The 24,708-nt window shown below is 41.4% G+C and overlaps 1 protein-coding gene across 7 annotated transcripts in view; it reads left to right on the forward strand.

Annotated features, from left to right (window-relative positions):
• Positions 1–24,708, forward strand: part of KCNH5 (potassium voltage-gated channel subfamily H member 5) — a 439,958-nt gene that overhangs the window by 108,424 nt on the left and 306,826 nt on the right. For all 7 annotated transcript variants that reach the window (XM_017349345.4, XM_089322688.1, XM_089322689.1 and 4 more), the window contains one exon: positions 15,596–16,022. In XM_017349345.4, the coding sequence (XP_017204834.2) occupies positions 15,596–16,022 (427 nt within the window). The remainder of the gene's footprint in view (positions 1–15,595; positions 16,023–24,708) is intronic.

Raw genomic sequence — 24,708 nt, forward strand, 5'->3', positions numbered from 1 at the left:
GTTGGGATGCAATCCTGGTCTCCCACTGGATTGTAGGGACCCAGTTATTTGGGCCATCACTATTGCCTCCTAGAGAGCACTTTAGCAGGAAGCTGGAGGCAGGAGCTGGAGGTGGGTCCTGAACCCAGGTACTCCAGCAGGGGATGGAAGCATCGTCAGTGGTGTCTTCCTGCTATGCCAAATGCCCACCATCCCTTTAATATTGTTTTTAGTTGAGATGCAAAGATGCAGAATCAGTTTCTCTCTCTCTCTCTCTCTCTCTCTCTCTCTCTCTCTCTCTCTCACACACACACACACACACATACACATGAGAGAGAGTGAGGGAGGGGGAGAGAGAGATACTATTCACCAGTTCACTCACCAAATGCCTGCAACAGATGTGGCTGGGAGGTGGACAAAAACCAGGAGCAGGAAACTGGATCCAAATCTCCCACGTGGTTGCCAGGCACCTGATTACTTGAGCTGTTACTTGGTGCTTTAGGGTCCATCCTAGCAAGAAGCTTCAAAAGGGAGTCAGAGTTGGGACTCCAATGTAGGATGCAGTTGTCTTAACCAGCACCTTAACCATTCGACAAAATACCCACCTACTCAGGGCATGATTTTGCAAAGTCAACACTTATGTAGTGTTCTGAACAGGTTGAATAGATTCAAATGAATGTCTTAAAACTTTAAGAGACTTCTGTAGACATAGGAGAGAGCTGTTAGTAGTCTGCTTCATGTGGAGAGAATGGAAACAGAGGGAAGCAGACAAATTTGAGAGATAGTTGAAAGTAAAATTAATAGAATTTTAAGGTAGATTAGGTGTGTGGAATGTTGGAGAAAAGAGATGACAAGGATATTTGGGTTCTGATTTGATTAACCTGATAGGTGATGTCAGGAAAGCAGAGGGGTATATTAAATTTCCTTTTTAATGAGAGAGATGTAAGACGTTTAACTCTCTATGGGAAGGATGTTGTTGAAGGAGGAGTAGTGGAGTTTTGAGATGAGTAGAGAAAGTTTGAAATAAGTGAGTGGAAGAATTCATAAGAAAAATAATAAAATTGCTGGGTAGTTGGGAGATTCTTTTAAGCTGATGATAGTGAATTTATAGTAAAACCAAGCCACTCAAATGTACAACTTTCTTGAGCAGTTCTTAACATATGCATAAAGAAAGCTGATAATTGAATGAGGATTTTATATAAATGAAGAAACACCTATGCTGAGGAATTCAGGGTGTTGATGCTATTAAATTATAGAGTTGTATAAGAAAGGAAGTAGAGAATAAAGATGGCTAATAAACAGGGAAAATATATGTATCATTAAGTAGAGGTTTCTTAAATTTGGATATTGGATTTGTGGTAATGGTAAGTCATTGAACTTGGTAAGAGAAGAGGACAGAGCCAGATAGCAGGATGGTTCAGTTCAAAACTTCGGGGCTACAAAGAGTTTTAGCACATGACATATATCAGGTTATGATCATTATAATTGGTGTCTGAGGAGAAATGGAAATTTTGATGAAGAATTGGTGAAGAAACTCTGAGACCAGTTTATTGAAGGATCATTCGCACGGCTGTCACAGAGGGTGATGGTAAATTTTAAGTGAGGTTGGATTTGAGCAATATTAAGCTATGTAAAGTAATAATTTTGAGTTCTCTGTTCTCATGGAGTATTAATTGACATCAATCCATATAAAACATAACTAATTCATTTCTCAGTATAACAGATACATGACAACTGACCATTAAATATTAAATTTTAATATGTGTATCTGCATCTTACCCATTTGGTATAATGTATTGTCAAAATGAGAACTGTGCATCAGCTAGGTATCCATATTGATACTAGTCTTGAGGTCCCTTAGTATGAAATTCTGTTCTCAAACATATTACACACACATACACACACACAAAAACACGTGTGTTTGTATCTGTTGACTTTTATTCCTGTATAACAACTTACTCCAAAACTGTGGATAACAACAACCACTGTTTGTTTTTGAGTCCCTGGTTCTTGGGTGGTTCTGTTGATCTGGGCTTGGTTTGGCTCATCGTAACTAAGTTTACTAATGCATCTATTGTCAGCCACCCAGTTGGCTGGTGCGTGCCTGGTTTAAGATGGTTGGAATTGATGACCCAAACAATCTTTCATCCTTCAGAAGCTTAGAGGGTCTTGTTCACATGACAGTCCAGGTGGTCTCTGAGATCATGAGTGGAGGTGTGCAAGGCCCTTTGATGTCTAGGCTTGGAGCTGGCACAACAGAATTTATGCCACATCCTGTCAACCAAAATAAGTCACAAGGCCGGTCCAAATTCAAGACGTTTGATGAAAAGTTACAACTCTTATTGCTAAGGGGTATAGGGAAGTCATTACAGCTATCAAAAAATCTACTATAATATTCTGTGTGTGAGAATGCTCTATCCACCCCCAGGTAATTTTCATGCATCCTTAAACAAGAAAGGCCTTTGATCACCCTTTTCCTGTTTATAACACAATGAAGGGAAGAAAATAGGAGTTAATATTGGCATAACAGCTACCTACTATTATTAGTGATGACCAAGTGAGGGAATTTATTTGCATTTTTCTGGATACGTCATTGTGGGATACTATTCTTATGCCCAAAACATCTTAACATCTTTTTAATATGTGAATCCACAGAATAACTCGAAGAGTTAATAGCAGAACAATGTCTCTTGGATATTTTTCCTGATGCTGTTATAGCCTGAGGGACTTGTCAAGTAAAGAAATTGGCTAGAAAGGTGGGAGGCTGGTGACTGAAAGTTCTCCATTAACCCTGCTGTGTTCTATTATGCATTTGAGATGTTTGATACTCTCCTCCACAGTGGAACCCCAGGGATTTGTGTACCAAAAGCTCAGAGGTTGGGCTAGAAGCAGAAAGCCACTAGAGTGCAAAGGAGGGCACAGAGAATTGGAAAGGTTGGGGTAAAATGAAGCAGAAAATGAATGACCAGATAAGACTAGAGGAAAGTACATCAAAAAATTGTTACAAAAAAGGTGGGAATACAGAAGGAGGACATGTTTTGAAGAATCATCTCTGAAAGTATCCAGTATTACACAGTAAACAAAATTAAAATTGTCTACAAGGAATTGTATGCAATTTGTGGCCCAGTCTAAATGATACAAGGGCAGTCGTGAAACAAAGAAAATCATAATTTTAGATACAATATCAGATATGACACCCCCACCCCTGCATTTTTTAAAAGATTTATTTATTTTACTTGAAAGTCAGAGTTACATAGAGAGAGAAGGAGAGGCAGAGAGAGAGAGAGAGAGAGAGAGAGGTCTTCCATCTGCTGGTTAACTCTCCAACTGGCTGCAATGGTCAGAGCTATACCAATCCAAAGCCAGGAGCCAGGAGCTTCTTCTGGGTCTCCCATGTGGGTGCAGGAGCCCAAGGATTTGGGCCATCTTCTGTTGCTTTCCCAGGCCATATCAGAGAGCTGGACAGGAAGTGGAGCAGCTGGATCTCAAACCAGTGTCCATATGGGATGCCAGCACTGCAGGCGGTGGCTTTACCCACTACACCACAGTGCTGGCCCCCGCATCCCTGCATCTTATGATGAGTAGGAAATCATTAATTGCAATCATGTACTGTGTTGAAATGTTAACATAACAACACTGGGTTCCCTAAATAGAAAGAAAAACACACCATTTCTAAGTGTACATCTCAAAGAATTTTCATCAAGTCAATACATTAGTAATTAGCAGCCATATTAGGAAATGAATATTATAAGAACCCACAAAGCTTCGTCCTACCCTTCATAGTTACTGTCTCTTTCCCCAAAAAGGGAGGCATTATCTTCTTTTCGAACTTCATGGGATAGTTCTGCTTGCTTTTGAACTTTCATAAATGAACTTTTCATTCATAAATGGAATCAAGTGATACTTGTATATACTCCTTTTTGTCTGGTTTCCTTAACTCAACTTTTTTTTTTAGATTCATTCCTTTTTTTTTTTTTTTTGACAGGCAGAGTGGGCAGTGAGAGAGAGACAGAGAGAAAGGTCTTCCTTTGCTGTTGGTTCACCCTCCAATGGCCGCCGCGGCCAGCGGTGCTGCGGCCGGTGCACCACGCTGATCCAAAGGCAGGAGCCAGGTGCTTCTGCTGGTCTCCCATGCGGGTACAGGGCCCCAGCACTTGGGCCATCCTCCACTGCACTCCAGGGCCACAGCAGAGAGCTGGCCTGGAAGAGGGGCAACCGGGACAGAATCCGGCGCCTTGACCGGGACTAGAACCCGGTGTGCCGGCACACCAAGGCGGAGGATTAGCCTATTGAGCCGTGGCGCTGGCTAGATTCATTCTTATTATTGAGTATAATTATGGTGTGTTTGTTTATTATTGGATAGTGCTCTATTGAGTGAATGTGTAATAATTTACACATTATATATATAATGTGCATATATATTATATAATATATATGGTAACTCCAGCTATGGTCCAGGTTACCCACAGTAGAATTGACTAGGTGAAAATTTGGATTTTTTCAATTTTAGGTATTTTGACACATATTTAAATCAAGTCATTTCTGTTTAAATTTTGATTGTTAATGGTTGCATTACATTCTCTTTGATCCAAAATAATGGCGAATAATATTTTCCCAATAAAGAAAACTTACTGGCTTATACATTACTCATTTCGAATAAGAGTTTCTCATTTGACAAGTAGATGGAGGGACAAATTCAGAAGTGGAACTTGGGGATTGTTTTTGGGAGCAGGACGTAGTTTGCATTATTGCTGTGCAGAGTCATAGTGGGAAATGACCTGGCAATTTAGACAGAAATGGTGTGTGGGTGTTGAAGTCCTCCAGAAAGGATTGTGCTTACTTTGATGTCCATGATGAGCCCATGGAAGATTTGCTGAGTACCATTTTTTTTTAGGAGGATCAATGTTGCAGTCGCTACTTAGGAGGGATGGGGTAGGGACCGAGAGACTGCCCAACACTTACTTGTTGTGGGCAGTGCACATGAACAGAACCTGAAGGATCAGCCGAGTGATGCTTCCCTTCATCGTGACTTTGGACAAGTTGCTTAACCTGGCTCTACTCCGGTATCCTCATAGGAACAGTGAAGCCAGCAGTCCTGCTGATGTGAAAATGAGAAGAGTTGTTGTATGTTAGAGAACAGCATGCTGTCCAGAGTTCCGGGCCTCCACAGACCCGCACTGTGGGACATACTGGGACTGAGGGGAGTGGGGTGGGCTAGATATCTAACTTCCTTCGTTAAATCAGGCAGAGAATGCCTGTATGTAAGCCAGTGTTTCAGGTATTACTAAACTTATTTAAAGAACACCGTGTAGTCTAGGTGTGGTGAGTTTCAGAGCAAGCAAAGGTTCTAGAGCCAAAACCTGTATTTCACTATCATCCACCTCTGACTGGGAGTATAAATCAAATAAAATCAGATAACTTCTGTGGGCCATGTTTTAATGATACCTACCACATAGGATTGTTTTGAAGATTAAGTTAGTTACTGCACAGAGAAAACACATAGAATAAAAAACAAATGAATTCCTGCCTTTTGCAATAAAATGGACGCAACTAGAAACCATTATATTAAGTGAAATGAGTCAGTCCCCAAAAGACGGATACCATATGTTTTCCCTGATCTGTGGTAACTAACAGAGTATGTAAAATGTAATGTATAGGAGTGAATAGATGTTCTGAGATTTGAGGATTGTTTATAGCCTTTGTCTCTACTGTTGAGGAGCAGTGTTTTTTTTCCCCCATTCTATTTGTTGAACTCTTTACTTAGTGTAGGGTTAGTCTTACGAGTATAAAGTAAACTGAAAACAGATCTTTGTAAAAATCAAGAGTGGTAATAGGAGAGAGAGGAGGAAGAAGGTTGGGAGGATGGGCAGGAGGGAGAGGGGTAAGGTGGGGAGAGTCACTGTGTTCCTTAATCTGTATATATGAAATGCATGGAATCTGTATACCTTAAATGAAGTTAGGAAAAGAAGAAAAAGAAGAATACTCGGCATATGGTTAATACTCAATATTACTATCACCTTGTCTGTCTTTTCCAAGTAGTGATGAGTGGTCTAGCTTTCTTGTTGGTTAACTGCATGACTGTGCATCACGTGGACTTATTGAAATCTTTGTTGCATTCTCTATTCTGGTAGCTCCAGCTGGGATCCAGGTTACCAGTGTGATCATCACCCATGAACTGTGTATATTAAATTGACTTATAATTCCTTATTCCAATATTGTTTTTTTCCCCAATTCTTACACATTTCTAATATTTGAGTTCTTTTTTGGGGGGGGGCAATATCTGTGTTATCAGGGTGACCTCTGCGGTCACTGGAGAGATGAAAGAGAATGTGTTTTTCATACTTAATGCCATACTCTATAAACACAACTCAAAGACACAGTGATTTTTTTTAATTTCTGCATTGGGCTGTTTAATCATATCAAAATCTCCAAAATTTACTCCCCATATTTGCTTGTCTTACAATATTTATTCTTTCATATATTGAATGGGTTGACAGCTTAACTTATTATACTGCGTCAGATTTGTCAGTGATATACTCTTCAAGGAGTGTTGAGTTTCCTGAGTTGTTATAAAATGCAAACAGCTTTATAACAAAGTGATAGTTGCTGTAATAGAGATGTGCAAAGAGTATATGATAGGGCTGGCACCGCGGCTCAAAAGGCTAATCCTCCACCTGTGGCGCCAGCACACCAGGTTCTAGTCCCAGTCAGGGCGCCGGATTCTATCCCGGTTGCCCCTCTTCCAGGCCAGCTCTCTGCTGTGGCCAGGGAGTGCAGTGGAGGATGGCCCAAGTACTTGGGCCCTGCACCCCATGGGAGACCAGGATAAGTACCTGGCTCCTGGCTTCGGATCAGTGTGGTGCGCTGGCCACAGCACGCCGGCTGTGGTGGCCATTGGAGGGTGAACCAACGGCAAAGGAGGACCTTTCTCTCTGTCTCTCTCTCTCTCTCACTGTCTACTCTGCCTGTCAAAAAATAAAAAAGAGCATATGATAGTACAGAAGAAGGACAGTGAATCCTCACAGTAGGGAAGAAGGTGAAGCTGTGATAATGGAGATGATGGGGCCGGGAGGAGACGTAAGGAAATGCAAAGAGGAGAGAGTGTTTATGAACCTAGCCATCAATAGGGTGGGAGGGAAGAATCCTCTAGGCTGAGGGAATGATTCACAAAGTAGCATGAAACCACATGGGCATGCAGGGACCTGTGAGTAGCTGACCCTTGCAGCAGGATGGAGCCTACAGAGGAGTTAGCGCAAGTGAGCCTGACCAGGGGAGCAAGAATCTGATGGCCCTTGCATGTCATAGTAGAGAGTCACTACTCAGTTCTGTGGGTGATGTGCTGACAAGGAGGGATTTTAGATCAGAAAGGGACATGAGTAGATAGATGTGCTTTTAAAAAATAGTAGGCTGGTAGCCTGAATAGTGTGATCTGTGAATTAGAGGAAGCAAGAGTACAAGGGATCTTCAAAAATGTCATGCAAGATGTGTAATATGAAAAAAAAAAAAAACCCTGTGCAGGGAATTCAATTTTTTTTTGCATCAAAATAAACCTATTATTTAATTTCATTTTTTTTCCATGAACTTTTTGAAGAACACATGCGAAGGTACTGTGGTTAATGTAGAGGATATTAGCATCACACAAGTGAGAAAACCAAATCATGAACTCATGACTTTGGCAGGGTCGCAGGATCAGAGAAGAGAGAATTACTAAGTAGGTACATTCTGAGCCCTGAGGCACTGTGAGTGGTGAGAACTCAGGATCTGAAAACCTACTGCAGATGCAGGAGAAGGGAGGGGCTGAGACTCAGTCCTAGGGCTGAGTGACTGGGTAGATAATGATAAAGAACTGAACTGGGGAGAGTGAAGGAGGATTACTGTTGCCTTTTGGAAACCTCTATAACCATGGGAAAATCCTTATGGAAGTGTGTAGCAGGAAATTGGCTAGTGGTTGGTGTCGCTCCCCCTCTTCGTGGAGGAGCGACACTGGACCCTGCCTAGGCTTCATATCCGAGTCACGGCACCATTATGTCGCTCCCCCTCTTCATGGAGGAACAACACAGGACCCTGCGCTGTTCTTTTGTCTGCTTGGCCCTCCCCGGGTTTGCTGCTGGTTCTTCCCGGGTTGGCTACCATCCCTTCCACCTCCGTGGAAGGGCAGGCCCCCCTGCCACTTTCCCCACTTCCGCGGGGGAGCGGCACACCGCTGGCCGGCTCTCTCGGGGGCTGCTCAGATGTTCCTCAAGTGTTCCTGGTGCATGTTGTCTCTCTCCTCCTTTATAGTCCTCTTCCACCAATCCCAACTCTGCTACCCACACACCGAGTACATTGCTCTCCTCCAATCAGGAGCAGGATCAGCTCCTGCAGGTCATCACTCAAGCTGGCGAGAGGCAGCTGCGTAGAAGTTGTTACTCCCTTCTCAGCGCCATATTGTGGGAGAGCAGATGCATAGAATAAGTCTTAATTCCAGTAACAGTCTAGTCCGAGTTGCTCCCCACAGTTGGAAACTCAGAGAGAGAGCTTTTTGGTTTGTGCTGAGAAGTGGACCTGTGCATTATACATGTGAAGATATTTCATTTTTGTACAATGCCACATTTTATTTGTTTTAATTCTTTTTGAAGAAATTTTATTCATACAAAAAGAACAGATTTTATGCATTCCACACAGTTCCAAGGAGACAAGCACACTTCCATCACTCCCATGCCTCCCCCAATGCCTTCCCCCCCTCCCCACTCTTCATCAGTTTTTGCAAAGCAATCATGTTAATCCACTCTATATTCAGAGGCTTAATTAACCCCTAATAACAATATTCAACAAGTAAAAAGTAGGGAGACCACAGTTCCACATTATTATAAACAAGAGCTAAAATAACAATCATATTCCAAAAGGACCATTTAATTCCTATACATATTTTGGTATTCTGTATGTGCCACATATGATATTTATGTTTTTGAGACTGGCTTTTTCAACTAAGCATAATAGTTTCCAGTTATATCAAATTTGCTTCAGAAGACAGGACTTCATTCTTCTTATGGCTGAGTAGTAATCCATAGTATATAATTACCACATTTTCTTTATCCAGTCATCAGTTAATGAACATCTGTGTTGATTATACATCTTAGCTGTTGTGAATTGAGCTGCAATAAACATGGGGCTACAAATAACTCTTTCAAATGCGGATTTCATTCCTTTGAGTAAATTCCCAGAGTGGGATGAGTAGGTCTGGGAAGAACATCGTTCGTATTTGATTGGGATCACATTGAATCTGTAAATTGCTTTTGGTAGTATGGACATTTTGATAACCAATCTATGAACATGGGAGTCTTTTTGCATTTTTTGGTGTTGTCTTCTATTTCTTTAATGTTTTGGAATTTTCATTGTAGAGATCTTTCACATCCTAACTGATTCATTGTGATGCAATGATTTTGAACAGCCCTTGTCTTGACTGTTGAGGAGCAGTGTTTTTTGTGTTTTTGTTTTTGTTTTTGTTTCATTTTTTCTTCATGCATTATATTATTTGTTGAACTCTCTACTTAGTGTAGGGTTAATCTTATAAGTATACAGTTAACTGAAAATTGATCTTTGTAAAATATAAGAATGGGAAAGAGAGAGAGAGGAGGAAGAAGGGTGGGAGTATGGGTTGCAGGGAGGTAGGATGGGAAGAATAACTATGTTCCTACATTTGCATATATGAAATGCATGAAGTTGTGTTACTTAAATAAAATTTAAAAATTTATTTCAAGGTATTTATTTTTTTGTTGCTATTGTGAATGAGACTGATCTTAGAAGTTCTTTCTCAGACATGGCATTGTTTTTTAACATAAATGCTATCATTTTTTGTGTGTTGATTCTATATCCTGCTAACTTTACCAAACTCTCTTATTGGTTCCAATAGTCTCTTAGTGGAGTCTTTTAGTTTCACTCTTTATATGATCATGTCATCTGCAAACAGGGATAATTTGACTTCCTCTTTTACAATTTGTATTCCTTTGATTTCTTTTTCTTGCCTAATCACTTTGGCTAAAATTTCCAGAACTGTATTGAATAGCAATGGTTAATATGGGCATTCTTGTCTGGTTCTAGATCTTAGTGCTAATGCTTCCAGTTTTCCCCATTCAGTATGATACTAGCACTGGGTTTGTCATATAATGCCTTTATTGTGTTGAGGAATGTTCCTTCTATACCCAGTTTCCTTAAGGTTTTCATCATGAAAGGATGTTGTGTTTGATCAAATGCTTTCTCTGCATCTATTGAGCTAATCATATGGCTTTCATTCTTCAGTTTGTTAATGTGCTATCTCACATTTATTGACTTGTGTATGTTTAACCATCCCTGTATACCAGGGATAAATCCCACTTGCTCTGAGTGATTGATCTTTCCTGATGTGTTATTGAATTCAATTAGCTAGTATCTTGTTGGGGATTTTTGCATCTATGTTCATCAGGATATTGGTCTATAGTTCTTTTTCTTTGTCATATCTTTTTCTGGTTTTGGAATTAAGGTGATGCTGTCCTCAAAAAAGGAATTTGGGAGGATTTCCTCCCTTTAAATTGTTTTGAGTAATTTGAGAATTTTTGGAATTAGTGCTTCTTTGCAAGTTTGGTAGAATTCAGCAATGAAGCCATCTGATCCTGGGCTTTTCTTTGTTGGGAGGGATTTTTTTTTTTTGACAGGCAGAGTGGACGGTAAGAGAGGTAGAGACAGAGAGAAAGGTCTTCCTTTACCGTTGGTTCACCCTCCAGTGGCCGCTGTGGCCAGTGCACTGTGGCTGGCACACTGCACTGATCCGAAGCCAGGATCCAGGTGCTTCTCCTGGTCTCCCATGTGGGTGCAGGGCCCAAGCACTTGGGCCATCCACCACTGCACTCCCGGGCCACAGCAGAGAGATGGCTTGGAAGAGGGGCAACCGGGACAGAATCCAGCACCCCGGCCGGGACTAGAACCCTGTGTGCCAGTGCCACAGGTGGAGGATTAGCCTATTGAGCTGCGGCACTGGCGGGAGGATTTTTATTACTGATTCAGTCAATCTCTGTCTTGGTTAATGGTCTGTTAATGTTTTCTTTGTCTTGATGACTCAATTTTGGTAGATTGTATGTGTTCAGAAATCTATCTGTGTCTTCTATATTTTCTGATTTTTGGCATCTAGCTGTACATAGCCATTCCTGATGATTCTTTTTATTTCTGTGGTGTCTGTTATTATACCTCCTTTTTTATATTTGATTTTATTAATTTTGGGCTTCTCTTTCCCCCTTTTTTGGTTAGGTGGGCCAGTGTTGTGTCACTATTGTTTATTTTTTAAAAAAAGCAGCTCTGCTGGCACTGCGGATCAATAGGCTAATCCTCTGCCTTGGGGCGCCGGCACACCGGGTTCTAGTCCTGGTCAGGGAGCCAGATTCTGTTCCGGTTGCCCCTCTTCCAGGCCAGCTCTCTGCTGTGGCCAGGGAGTGCAGTGGAGGATGGCCCAAGTGCTTGGGCCCTGCACCCCATGGGAGACCAGGAGAAACACCTGGCTTCTGCCTTCAGATCAGCGTGGTGCGCTGGCCGCAGTGTGCCGGCCACAGTGGCCATTGGAGGGTGAACCAACGGCAAAGGAAGACCTTTCTCTCTGTCTCTCTCTCTCACTGTCCACTCTGCCTGTCCAAAAAAAAAAAAAAAAAAAGCAGCTCTTCCTTTCACTGAGTTTTGTATCCTTTTGTTTATTTCTTCTCTAGGTTTAATTATTTCTTTCCACCTACTAATTTTGGATTTGTTGTTGTTTAAATAGGACCATAAGACATATTGATAGAGCATTTATTTGATGCCTTTCCAATTACTTGATGTAGCACCAATTGCTATAAACTTCCTTCTTAATACTGCTTTTGCTGTATTCCATAAGTTTTTTATGCTGTGTTGACATCTTCATTTGTTTCTAGGAATTTTTTGATTTCTCTTTTGATTACCTCTATGACTCACTGTTTTCAGGAGTATGTTGTTCAGTCTCCATGTATTTGTATATGTTCTAGAGATTTCTTGAGTTGTTAATTTTCAGCTTCATTCCATTGTGGTCAGAAAAGATACATGGTATGATTTCAATTTTTTGGAATTTAAAGCTGAGACTTGCTTTATGGCCTAGCACATGGTCTATCCTAGAGAAAGTTCCATGCACTCATGAAAAGAATGTGTATTCTGTAACTGCAGGATGAAAGGATCTGTAGATACCAGTTAGATTCACTTGGCCCATAGTGGTAGATTAACTCTGTTGTTTCTTTGTTGATCTTTTGTCTGGTTGATGTGACCATTGATGTTAGTGGGATGTTGAAGTCCCGCATTATTATTGTATTGGAGTCTATCTCGCTTTAGATCCATTAACATTTGTTTAAATAGCCTGGTGTCCTGGTATTGGATGCATAATATTTATTATGGCCACATCTTCCTATTGAATCCATCTGTTAATCATTACATAATGCTCTTATTTATTTTAATAGTTTTTGTGTTGAAAGTCTATTTTTTATATTAGGATGGCTATACCTACTTGTTTTTGCTTTCCTTTAGTGTGCAATATCTTTTTCCATCCTTTTACTTTTAGTCCATGTGCATTTTTGTTGGTGAGGTTTGTTCGTTGTAGGCAGCTTATAGATGGGTCTTATTTTTTAAATCCATTCATCCAGTCTGTATCTTTTAGTGGGAGAAGTTAGGCCATTTATATTCAGGGTTATTACAGATAAGTAATGACTTGTTCCTACCATTTTTCAATAAATATTTCTATTGTTTGCTTTGGATTTCCTGTGTACTTTTACTAGGAGATTTTCTGCCTTCACATTCTTTCATAATGATGACTGTTATTTTCTATTTCTTGTGTATCATATCCTTAGGAATCATTTGTATGGCTGGACAAATTGTGGCAAATTTTTTCAATTTGTTTGTTTTAGAAGGTCTTTATTTTACCTTCATATATAAATGAGAGCATTGCAGGGTACAGTATTCTGGGTTGACAGTTTCTTTCTTTTAGGACTTGGACTATTTCTCTTTATTCTCTCTTATCTGTAGGGTTTCTGATGAGAAATCAACTGTTAGTCTAATTTGGCATCCTCTGAAGGTAATCTGGCATTTCTTGCATGTATATTTTAGCATCTTTATGTTTTACTGTTGAAAGTTGGACTATGATGTGTTGTGGTGAAGATCTTTTTTGATTGTATCTATTAGGAGTTCTGTGTGCTTCCTGTACTTGGATGCCCCTTTGTTTCTCCAAATTTAGGATGTTTTCTTTTTTTATTTTGCTAAATAAGCCTTCTAATCCATTCTATGTTTCCACGCCTTCAGGAGGTCCTAAGATATGTACTTTTGGTTATTTGATAGTATCCCATAACTCTTGAACACTATTTTCAGTTATGCTAAACTTTCTTTCTTTCTTTCTTTTTTTTTGTCTATTTCAAGTATTCCCAAAGATTTGTCTTCAAGGTTGGATATTCTTTCTTCTCTCTCATCAAGTCAGTTCTTGAGGTTTTCCACTCTGTTTTCTGTTTGATATATTGAATTATTCTTTTCTAATATTTCTGTTTTATTTCTCTTCAAAATCTCCTTCTCTTGGTAAAAATTTTCATCTCTATCATGTATGAATTTCTTTTTCTGTGCATCTGTTTTCAGAGAAAAGAATTCAAGTGGAAATAACTTTACTTTGTTCTATTTATAAAAAATTTTTATTTGTTTGAAAAGCTGAGGGAGACAGAAAGAGAGATCTCCCATTTGTCGATTCACTCCCCGAATGCTTGCAACAGGGTAACAGATGGGAACAAAACCGCGAGCTGGAATGTGGGTGGCTGGGACCCAAATACTTGAGACATCACCTGCTGCCTCCCAGGGTGTACCATTGCAGGAGGCTGGAATCGGGAGCAGAGAGGCTTGAAACAAGCCCTCCTGGGTGGGATGCAGGAGTCCCCAGTGGACTCAGCCTCTGTGCCAATGCCTGTTCTTTCTATGCAGTAAACATAAATCCTACAATTTCTTCACAAACTTGAGCTAACTAGAAAACAATATCTACAGCACTATTGTTTTCATTTTTAAATTGAATTCTGAGTTCCTCATGCGTTTCAGAGCAGAAGCAAAGCATGTTTATGTTAATGTCCCCAGAGTTTAACTCAAAGCCCAGCATATCAAAGTGCTCAATAAATACTTGTTTTTGTATTTCTTTTTCACGACTACCCAGTTCCATTTGTGAGGCTTTCTTGTTCTCTTTAATCCTCCTACCTTTCAACATCACAGGTCACCAGATTACAGCAGTTTGTCATTTACGCTTTACTAATCCTACTCTTTTTAACTGCCTTTTCTTCCAAGTGTTCAAGTGAGATGAGAATTTATCTTAAGTCTGCAGTGGAAGCCACAGCAGTTGAGGGTTACATTTGCTGTAGAGACCAATCTAAGAAAAGTGACGTTGAGGCAGAAAGCAAGCTAGCAGAATAATTCTGCAGCCTTTCTACCTCCAAAAGATCTTTTGTTTCTATTACTTTGTTCTCTTTAAAATTTTTCTTCTGAAAAATGTTCAAAGTGTAGTACTATTAGGGTCCGGTATCACAAAATCAATGCAGTCTTGACCTTGTTCACCTAGCCATGTCACAACTGGAGTCTTGTTAATGGCGCACACATTCTACTGCACCAACCAATGTGTACCTGATGATCAGAACCAAGCTCAGAGTTCAGTTGGACTCCCTGTCCACCCCCTGGGAGTCAGAATTAGCAGTCAGGGATTAGATTTGTTTTGGAGGTGATGATCAGATGAGAGTCTCCCTGGATCACCGCTCTATCTTTCCTCCTTGCCTATTCTGGGATTTGCCCCAGGAATGCATTTGTCCTCCCTCCTCAGGTGAACCGTCATATGCTTCCAAAACCGTAACTATGGGACTTTTGTTGACTGAAGAAAAGCCATACTATGCTTTCATTTGGATAATGCTTTATTTGGCATTTTTTAAAAAGCTTCTCTACGTATTATGAATTTTGTTGCTGCTCTTTTCTTTGTTGCTGGAGGGAGATTGGATTTCCTGGGCTATGCACCCATTCTAGGTTCAACTCTGTTCGCTTTTTCCAAGCTCTGCAAATTTAGTGCTTATCCTGATGGTGGCAGGTGGTAGTGGGATCAGCCATGATATTTTCTCATTCTTCCCATGTGCACAGAAATAGTTTCTATTTGCTTGTCAGTAAGACGCTGCTTCCTTTTCCTGAAGTTTTGCTGTTTGTAGCTATTTTAAAGTAAGAAATAAAAAAAGAAAAGTTTCAGAGCAAGGAAAAAATTTTGTAGGGAGAAGAAATAAAAGGTTGGACTCTGTTATTCCTATTTCTGCACTCTGTGCATGTTGCATTGAGAAGTTTTCTCCTTTGGTTATTCAGTTTTCCCTCTGTGCCATTTAGGTGTCTGCTTTAATAGACCATTGTTTTATCTAATCATCCATAAATAGCCTATCTCTGGATGTGAAAGAATCTCCATTTTTAATAAAATGATTGTCAGTTCAGCTTTTTCTCTTAAGTCAGAGCTATGTCATGGGCGTGTTCTTAGTCTACAAATGAGTGACCGAGTTCATGATGGTGAGTCATTGTATTGTTTCCCCAGCCTGTTTCTGTTCTGAAAGTGTCGTTTTTTCCTTTCATTCAGGGAATCAGCAGTCTGTTCAGTTCTTTAAAAGTGGTGCGTCTCTTACGACTGGGCCGTGTGGCTCGGAAGCTGGACCATTACCTAGAATACGGAGCCGCGGTCCTCGTGCTGTTGGTGTGCGTGTTTGGACTGGTGGCCCACTGGCTGGCCTGCATCTGGTACAGCATTGGAGACTATGAGGTCATCGATGAAGTCACCAACACCATCCAGATCGATAGCTGGCTGTACCAGCTGGCCTTGAGCATTGGGACTCCCTATCGGTACAACAGCAGTGCGGGAATATGGGAAGGAGGACCCAGCAAGGACTCGCTGTATGTGTCCTCACTCTACTTTACCATGACAAGCCTTACAACCATAGGATTTGGAAACATCGCTCCTACCACAGATGTGGAGAAGATGTTCTCAGTGGCAATGATGATGGTTGGCTGTAAGTATCTCTTCTTTTCCTATTTAAAAAGGGCTGCTCTTGGCGATTTTCTTGGCTCCCATCTCTGATACGATTAAAATGAACTAATGTGTCATCAGAAAGGCGTTTAACCCATTTCATTTGCAATTGATTTAGTTTTAATTCAGCCTTAGAAAGTAAAAATGCAAATAATAGATTTTACTCTTTAAAATGGATTAGCATGTGAAAAACAGTGTGGATAGGGTGGTCCAAACTCAGAATGGAAACTCTGCCATTTAATCCTGTTATTCATAGTTGTGCCTGGCAGAGCTCTCCCGAAGAATGTCTAGACAGGCAGCGTCTGGCATGTTCCATAGGTCTCCTTGGCATTGGATTCAATTAGTTCCAAAAAAACCATACAGAATCTGATGTGAGATACATAGGTTAGAAAATATTCTTTGAAAGATTTATTTATTTATTTTGAAAGTCAGAGTTACAGAGAGAGAAAGAGAGAGAGAGAAAGAGAGAGTGTGAGAGAGAGAGATTCTGTCTACTGATTCGCTCCTCAGATGGTTGCAATGGCCAGCACTAGGCCAGGCCAAAGCCAGGACCCAGGAGCTTCATCTGAATCTCCCACATGGGTGGCAGGGGCCCAAACTCTTGGGCCATCTTCTGCTGCTTTATGCAGGCCATTAACAGGGAGCTGGATTGGACGTGGAGCAGCTGGGACATGATTCGGCACCCATATGGGGCACTGGTGTTGCAGGTGGTAGCTATACTTTAGCTCTTACAAAATATTTTAATTAATAACTGAATTCCTGAATAAAACTTGATCTGCTTGATCTTGGGATACATTTTTATATAGTTTTTTTACCGTTAAGACTAGTAAGAACTCTCTAGGTTGACTGTGTGCCTAGTGGAGAGAATGAGAAGATTAGTAAATAGCCCACTTGGCAGTGACAGGTGTTTGGGGTTTAGCGTGCATCTCTGAGTGCCACATGCCTTCATCTTGGAAGCAGAGGGTCCCACGCAGGAGTCCAAAACCATGTTCTCTGCACTCACACTGAGACTGAATGGCCTGGGAAGGCCAGAACATTAGAATAACATTAAGAACATTTTTTTTATTTTAAAAAATATTTATTTGAAAGGCAGAGTTAGAGAGAGAGAGAGAGAAAGAGAGAGAACTTGGGCCATAGAATGTCAGCATCCTGGATCTGAGCAGGCCAGTTTCAGAGTTCCAAATGTCTGAAAACTGCTGGAGCCTCGGCAGGAGCAGTAGTTTTGCATCCGTCTCTGGTACTCCCTCATGTGACGCAGCAGCAAGAATGCACAGGTGCTGTCTGTCAGTTCGAGCTTGAAATTGGTGGGAGAGTGGGGATTCCAAGTGTTGTCTGCTCCAGAGGCTTTCGGGAAGAAAATGTTCTCACAAACACATGGAAATTCCAGTGATTACTTAATTTATTTTTTATGTACTTACATACAACGAGTGACAAGATATATTGCCAAAATGTTTTGCAGATTCAAGAAGACAGCAATGTGTCAGCTTACTATTTAACAAATTTTTTTTTTTAAATATTTGTGGTGGGGGGAGAAGAGAGAGAGAGAGAGAGAGAGAGAGAGAGAATATGAGAATCTTCCATCCCTGAGTTCACCTTATCTTGGTCTCTGGTGAAGATACCTGCCAGGAAAGTGAACACTCTCAGAGTGTTGTGGGAGCCCTGGTGAGCCTAACTATCCTGTCTTCCTTTGTGGATGTAGCTGGGCTGCCACAACCTTACATTTGTCTCTAGGCTTTTTGTTATAAGTTCTAAGAAGATAGTGGAAGTATCAACAGTCCTTTCTCCAATTGCTTTGTATCATCTGCTTTCCAAATCTACCTGTGTTGGAAATTTTCACATAGATTCGGTTGAGTTTTCAAAGCTTCGTTAGATTCAGAGTTGGCTGCATCCCTTCTCTGTTTCATGTATGGGTAATTGCACTTGGTCAATCTAGATGTCTTTCTCTTTCTTTTTCATCTCTGCAGTTCTCTTGATTTAAAGATGAAGAGCTGGTTTTAAAGTTGGTCTTTTTTCTTCCCTGAGTTTCTTCTACTTCCTTTCAACACCTGAGCCGTAGTTATCTATTTACATTCTGACGTCTTGCCTGTTGACTTTGGTTTCTCTTTTATGCTTCTGAATAAGTCAGGTTTTTATAGTCAGACCATTCCAGGGAGAGGCCTGTTAGTGTCCTTCCTAGTCCTTGGGTTCTTGGTAATTTCAAGGCATATTTCATTTGAAACAACCCCAGCATATTAAAGGAATCTATCTAGACTCATGAAGTACTGTAGTAACTTTGTGTAATTGCAAAATTTATTAGGTACACATACAAAAAATATCAACCAAATGTCGACATTGTAGCTGTTTGTAATCTTCATAACATGTTTTACTCTATACGAATACCAAGGAAAACCAATAACAACAAACCACTCGTGTTATCAGAACTGTGTGTGGTATCTGCCATAGCCAGGGATTTAGTGTTGTGTGTGTGTGTGTGTGTGTGTGTGTGTGTTAGGGGTGGGCAGTGCAGGAGGGAAGGATTAAAGAAAAGAGTGAGAAAAAAATAGAAATATTTTTGCTTTCAGCTGTGGGATTCAGGTCAGTCTGTGCTAGCTTTGTGGGGTGCACCATTTGTGAAAATGTATATTGGTAAGTTGATGGAGATACCCACTACAGCTACTTTATAGAGAAAAAAAAAATCACTACTTGTACATAATAGCCTCTTTCTTGGAGAAAGTCATCTGAAATTTCCATGCTTTCCAGCAAAATGCAGGAGTCTCAGTGGCCGCCATCCTGTCATGGCCTTTCCTGTCTGATTCAGAGGCTCTTGCCACCTTAACGCTAAATTGCTTGTGCGTTCTGTCTAGGAATTTGGCCTCAAAGTTCTCCCTCTTGATATCAGATGAATCTTGCAAAGTATTATGGCTGTGATTCTCCCCTCCCATCTCAGTCGTTTGATTGTGGCCTCCAGATTTCTCCCGAGAGCAGGACCACAGGTAGTTCTTTGTCTGCTATCTGGACATCTCTTCAACTTGAGTCTTTGCTTCCCACACTTGCCCAGTGTGGAGAAGCCTGGTCAGATTCCCACGCAGGAAGGGCTGCTTGGTTCTTGGGCACACCTCTGCGTTCTGCACGGCAGATTTTCCCCTTCGTGGCTTGGCAGCCTTTATGCCTCACATGACCTCCGTAGCTCTGCGACAACCATTACTTCCCCATCGTAGTAGTGCCCTACGCATTGCTCTGTGCCTGTCCACTCGCGAATGAATCCAGCTGCTGTGCTGACATTCACAGAATTCACTACCGAAGGACTCTGTGACATGGAATATTTTCTCGATGTAGTTCAACAGCAGTTGCGGAAAATAGCATGTAATTTTCTTTTTTTTTTAGATCAAGATGTGGGTAATCTCTTTGCTAATTTGCTCAGTAAATACTTAATGATGCCTTCTTGAAATATTTTCTAATCCATTTCATTTACATAATCTTATTATTGAGCCCTTAATAATATTCTATTTTCCAAAGATTAGCAGACTGACTAATTTTGCTGCTACTCAGAAAGTACCTTAGTATACTGATGATTTGTTTTGATGGCTATGAAACAAAGGAATATGAATACGGAATTTTTCTAACATGATTATCCTCTTGTTAATATACTTTTATGAAACCTCTTCTAAGGATTCATCAAGAAAACAATTATTTAGTTATTTCTTTATTACTAAATTATCACATAAATCATCTTTCATTTGAATCCAGTCATATAAAGAACTCCACATTTGCATCTTTTATTACAATTAAAAAGAAACATATAAAATAAAAATGTGAGTTACACATAATTCTTTGCCATAAATAATTTATATTCAATCATAATTGCTCTCTCTCCAAATATGTGTTTATATTTGTTTTAATATCTACTTAATACATCATTAAACATGTAGACGGCATATGTCAAAAGGCTTCGAAGGTTGGATTTTGGGTTTTCATTTCACTTAAAAGCGTTGTTGCTCTTTCCGGCTTTAGTTTTTATGTTGATGCAGCCTGGCTAGTGTGATCTGTGATGATCAGAAACGGGCATCTGCTGTGATGCCAGGCAAACTGCATCTGAAGAAGTAAGACAAAGCAGAACCAAAAACTATAAATATGAAAATTGCAGAGTGTTAGTTGGTAGACAGGAAATCCAGTCATAATGATGCCAATTTGCAATTTTCAAATAGGATGTAATTGATGATAGCTTAAACAGTCTAAAAACTTGCTGTAATTGACTGGTACGGTTTATAGTGCAGCAGACAAATGGTTTAGCACATTTACAAGGATAGCAGGACCATCTGCCAGTGGGATGTGTGTGAAGGGAAATTTCAATCTCCTTGTGGGTGGTTAAGCACCACAAGGGAGCGTTTAGTTACACACTGGTCATCCAGCATCCTGCAGCGGAGACCAGTGCCACACAGCCTATCTTCAGGTCGATGAGCTCATTGAACATCCTCTGTGGGATTCTGATAGAAGCCACATGGAGATGATGCCTTCCCCCACCCCCCACCGGCTCTTCTCCATAGGAAGAGGAAGTAAATGTAAGACGGCGAGCCCCAGAGATTGGAAGGATACAGAACAAGTTGGGAGTACAGATCTCTGTGACCTTAGAGTCTTTAAATCTATGTGTGTTTCAGTTTTTTTTTTTTTCAGCTGTGAAATACAGGAGTTGAAATAAATGGCTTTTTAAGGTTCTATTCAAGGCTAACATTCTATAGGGCTGTAAGCCCAGGAGTGCAGTTATGTCACTGTCCATGGAATGGAGTTTGTTATTGGAGATGAGGTTAATATGGAAATGAGGTGGTGTTAGAATGATCCCAGGGCTTCTCAAGCCCAGGGCCTTCCTTGTTTTAGGGAGAACAAGGTGTGGATGCTATGGGAAGTGTTCAATAAAGAGTTGAGAGGAAAACTCGGGAATATTATGCAGAAAAGAGAACATGATTTTGGAAGGTGCTGTGTTCTAAGTATAGGCTAAGGGAGTTTCCCAACAGTTCTTCTGTTGGAGGCTTGGTCCCCTGTGTTTTAAGAGATGGGGCTGCCAGCGCCATGGCTCACTTGGTTAATCCTCCGCCTGTGGCGCCGGCATCCTATATGGGCACTGGTTCTAGTCCCGGTGCTCCTCATCCAGTCCAGCTCTCTGCTGTGCCCCAGGAGTGCAGTGGAGGATGGCCCAGGTCCTTGGGCCCTGCACCTGCATGGGAGACCAGGAGGAGGCACCTGGCTCCTGGCTTCGGATCAACGCAGCGCCGGCCATGGCGGCCATTTGGGGAGTGAACCAACGGAAGGAAGACCTTTCTCTCTCTCTCTCACTCTCACTTTCTGTAACTCTACCTGTCAAATAAATTAAAAAAAAAAAGGGAGAGAGAGAGAGATGGAGCTTAGAGGGAAGAAATTCGGTCATGGGGAGCACTGCTCTCAGAGGGAATGAATCAGTTCACATCAGACCCTGGTCATTTCCCCCAAGTGGGTGGTTAAAAATTCAGCAAGGCTTGCTTCCTCCACCCTCTGGGTTCCTGCCTCACCACTTGTTCCTTCCGCTTATGATCCCTGCATTGTGACGCCGTCTGCCGTGAGGTGCCATTCCGTGGAACCTGCTGTACCATGAGATACGTGAGCTTTTCTTTATCCATTCCCCAACCTCGGGTAATTTGTAACACCCAAGGAAGACACACTAACTAGAAGAGATGGAGTGTTTTATTGTGTAGGAATTAGGTAGGCAGGAAGACTGGAAGGCGCCTGTTTCAGGGTGAAGGGTCTTTGCACCGTGCCCAGCAGGAACTCAGAAAGGTGCTTGGCCTACGTGGGCATCGGGGAGGCTTTACTGTGACTTGCTACCCTTCCCAAGCTTTCAGCACCTTCTTCTACAGCTCTTCATAAGTGATGGCAGGTGATTCAAGTATGATGTTAAGCTGTATGTTAAAATTTCTCCGCCCTTGGTATTGTGGTACAGGTAGGAAGTGGAGTGTGAACATGCTGATTTGTCATTTCTGGTTTTAGTTTTAGCCAGATGGAGAGATCTTTAAGTCTACTGTTTATTTTGGAAACTGGGTCAATTCTTTGTGTCGGCTTTACCCCAGCTTGTATAAAATACTTCTTTTTTCTTTTCTTTCCTTTAATGAGCTGAGTATCCTGTGAGCAAAAATATTTTGTGGATCCCAAAGTTCTGGGTTATGGACATTTTTTATGGTTTAGTAGTTCAGGTATATAGTTCAGGAGCTAGAAACAGACTGTGTGATGTTCACTTTATTCCCTGTTTCTTATTCAAAGTAGAGCTTGTATTTTTTGCAGGATGTTCTTTTATATCCATGTTTCTTTTTCTGCTGAACCACATTTTCACAAAGCCTCTCAGATTCTGAAAAGGTTGAGCTTTTCCAGAAAACAACAGGGTGTTTTTTCAGTGGTCTATTAAGTAGGTGGAACACTTGGCAAGGGTCTTGGTCTCTGGAACTTCCCTGTGTCCTTGCATGGTTCAAAATTATTAAATTCGTTCAGCATTGTGCTGGGTGTCATTGAAAGGGTTTGTATTCGGGAGACAGTGAATACGTCCTGGTTTTCCCTGAGCTTGTGATGTGGTGAGAGTGTCAGCTGAGAAAATCGCTGACCATCCCTCTCTCTACCCCATGCTCTTCAGTCCTGTCCCCATACACATCTGCATTGCAGAGTCTTTCTCTGCCTGCACCTTTACCTCCTCCCCTCTTTCTGCTGTGAGTTAAGAGCTAAGACTTTGAGCAGGGGAGGAAGTTGGACTTATAAGGCTGGGGCCTGTGCCTTCCTGCTTAGCATTGTATATTTAGTGCAAACATTGTCTTCTATTTTATAGTTACTCTAGAACATACATGGAATGAATGCATGACAAACATTCACCTAGCTCAGCCTCAGAGAGTGCAGGAAGCTTTCTTGGAGGAAGTGACTCTTGAGCCCAGAGTACAAAACCAAGGAGGTAAAGGAAACAAGACTTAGGTGCTTTTCAGTAAAGTGACCATCTGTGCCTATGAGGGGATCTGAAAAATGTCCATGGAAAAAAAAATGCGTACCTTTCAAAATTTGTTGCACCGAAATAAAGTTATCTTTTAAAAATTACAAAAAGGTATTTATTTATTTGAAAGAGAGGGAGGATGGGAAAGAAAGAGAGAGAGACAGAGACAGAGAGACAGAGAGAGAGAGAGAGAGAGAGAGAGAGAATTTTCCATCCACTGGCTGATTCATTCTCCAAATGCCATCAACAGTCAAGACTGGGCCAAGCTGAAGCCAGGAGCTGGTAACTCAGTCTGTGTCTTCCACGTGGATGGCAGGGACTTAAGTTCTTGATCCATCACCTGTTAGCTTCCAGGACACATATTAGCAGCAAGCTGGAACTGGAAGCAGAGTTGGGATTCAAACTCAGGTGCTCTGATAAGGGATGTAGATTTCCAAAATGGTGTTTTAACTGCAATGCTAAAAGGCCACCCCTTGTCTTTTAATTTTTCCCATGAACTGTTTGAAGAACTCTTGTTTGAAAAACAAAGGAATGAAATGGCTTGGCCTTTAATAATGAACCCCTTGCATTTCACTTTGCCTTGAGTGGAAAGTAGAGGGGGATGAGGATAAGGAGTTTGTGTTATTCTAGAAGTTGTGGGATAAATAAGAAGCATTTGAGTCTTCGATGTGGAATATGGCTTGGAGAAGATAAAAGCTGTGGGAAAAGATGTGACTTACGAGGCTGTTGCAGTGATCCAGCAAGATGTAACCTGAAATGGAGCTAGATGGAAGTGAATACGGGTTTGGAGTTGACAGACATTTTTTTTTTAATTTTTGTTATTAAATAATCAATTTGTTTGAAAGGCAGAGCAACAGGAAAAGAGGGAGAGACAGAAGAGTTATCTTTCCTATACTGCTTCACTCCCCAAATGGCTGCAACAGGTGGGTCTGGGCCAGGCTGAGCCAAGAGCCTGAAACTCTCTCTTTGTCTACCACACAGATAACAGGGGCCCAAGGACTTGAGCCACCTTCCACTGCCTTCCCAGGTGCACTAGCAGGAAGCTGGATCAGAAGCTGAGCAGCTGAGAGTAGAACTGGTGCTTCAGTTTAGGAAGCCAGTGTCACCCACGCCATCACAAGGACACCCACAATAAATCCTTGCTCCCATCCCCACTGTAAAGGACCAACAGTAACTGTTTCAGGCTTCATGAGCCCCAGGTTTGCCGGCACCTACTTCTGCTGCTGGAGTGCTAAGGCAGCCATAGACAATACACATGCAGGGATTCCAAAAGCCCAAGGAAAATGGCTTTACAAAGAAGTTCATTTTAGTGCAAAAAATGCTGAAGTTGTAGGCAAGAGGACTCTTTTAAAAAGTTCGTGGATATTGTATGTTATAAAAAAAGCCACATGGATGGAGCCAGTGATGTGGTGTAGCGAAGAAAGCCACTGTCTGTGATGCTGGCATCCCATATGGGCGCCAGTTCAAGTCCCAGCTGTTCCACTTCTGATTCTACTCCATGCTAATGTGCATGGAGTGGCAGTGGAAGATGGCCCAAGTGCTTGGGCCTTTGCAACCACATGGGAGACCCACAAAAAACTCTTGGCTCTTGGCTTCGGCCTGGCCCAACCTCAGCAGTTGGGACCATTTCGGGGAGTCAACCAATGAATAGAAGACTTCTCTCTCTCTCTTTCTGTCTCCTTCCCCTCCACCCCCA

This window comes from Oryctolagus cuniculus, chromosome 20 (assembly GCF_051225735.1).
Source record: "Oryctolagus cuniculus isolate XC-2025 breed Fujian yellow rabbit chromosome 20, ASM5122573v1, whole genome shotgun sequence".
Lineage (NCBI taxonomy): Eukaryota > Metazoa > Chordata > Mammalia > Lagomorpha > Leporidae > Oryctolagus > Oryctolagus cuniculus.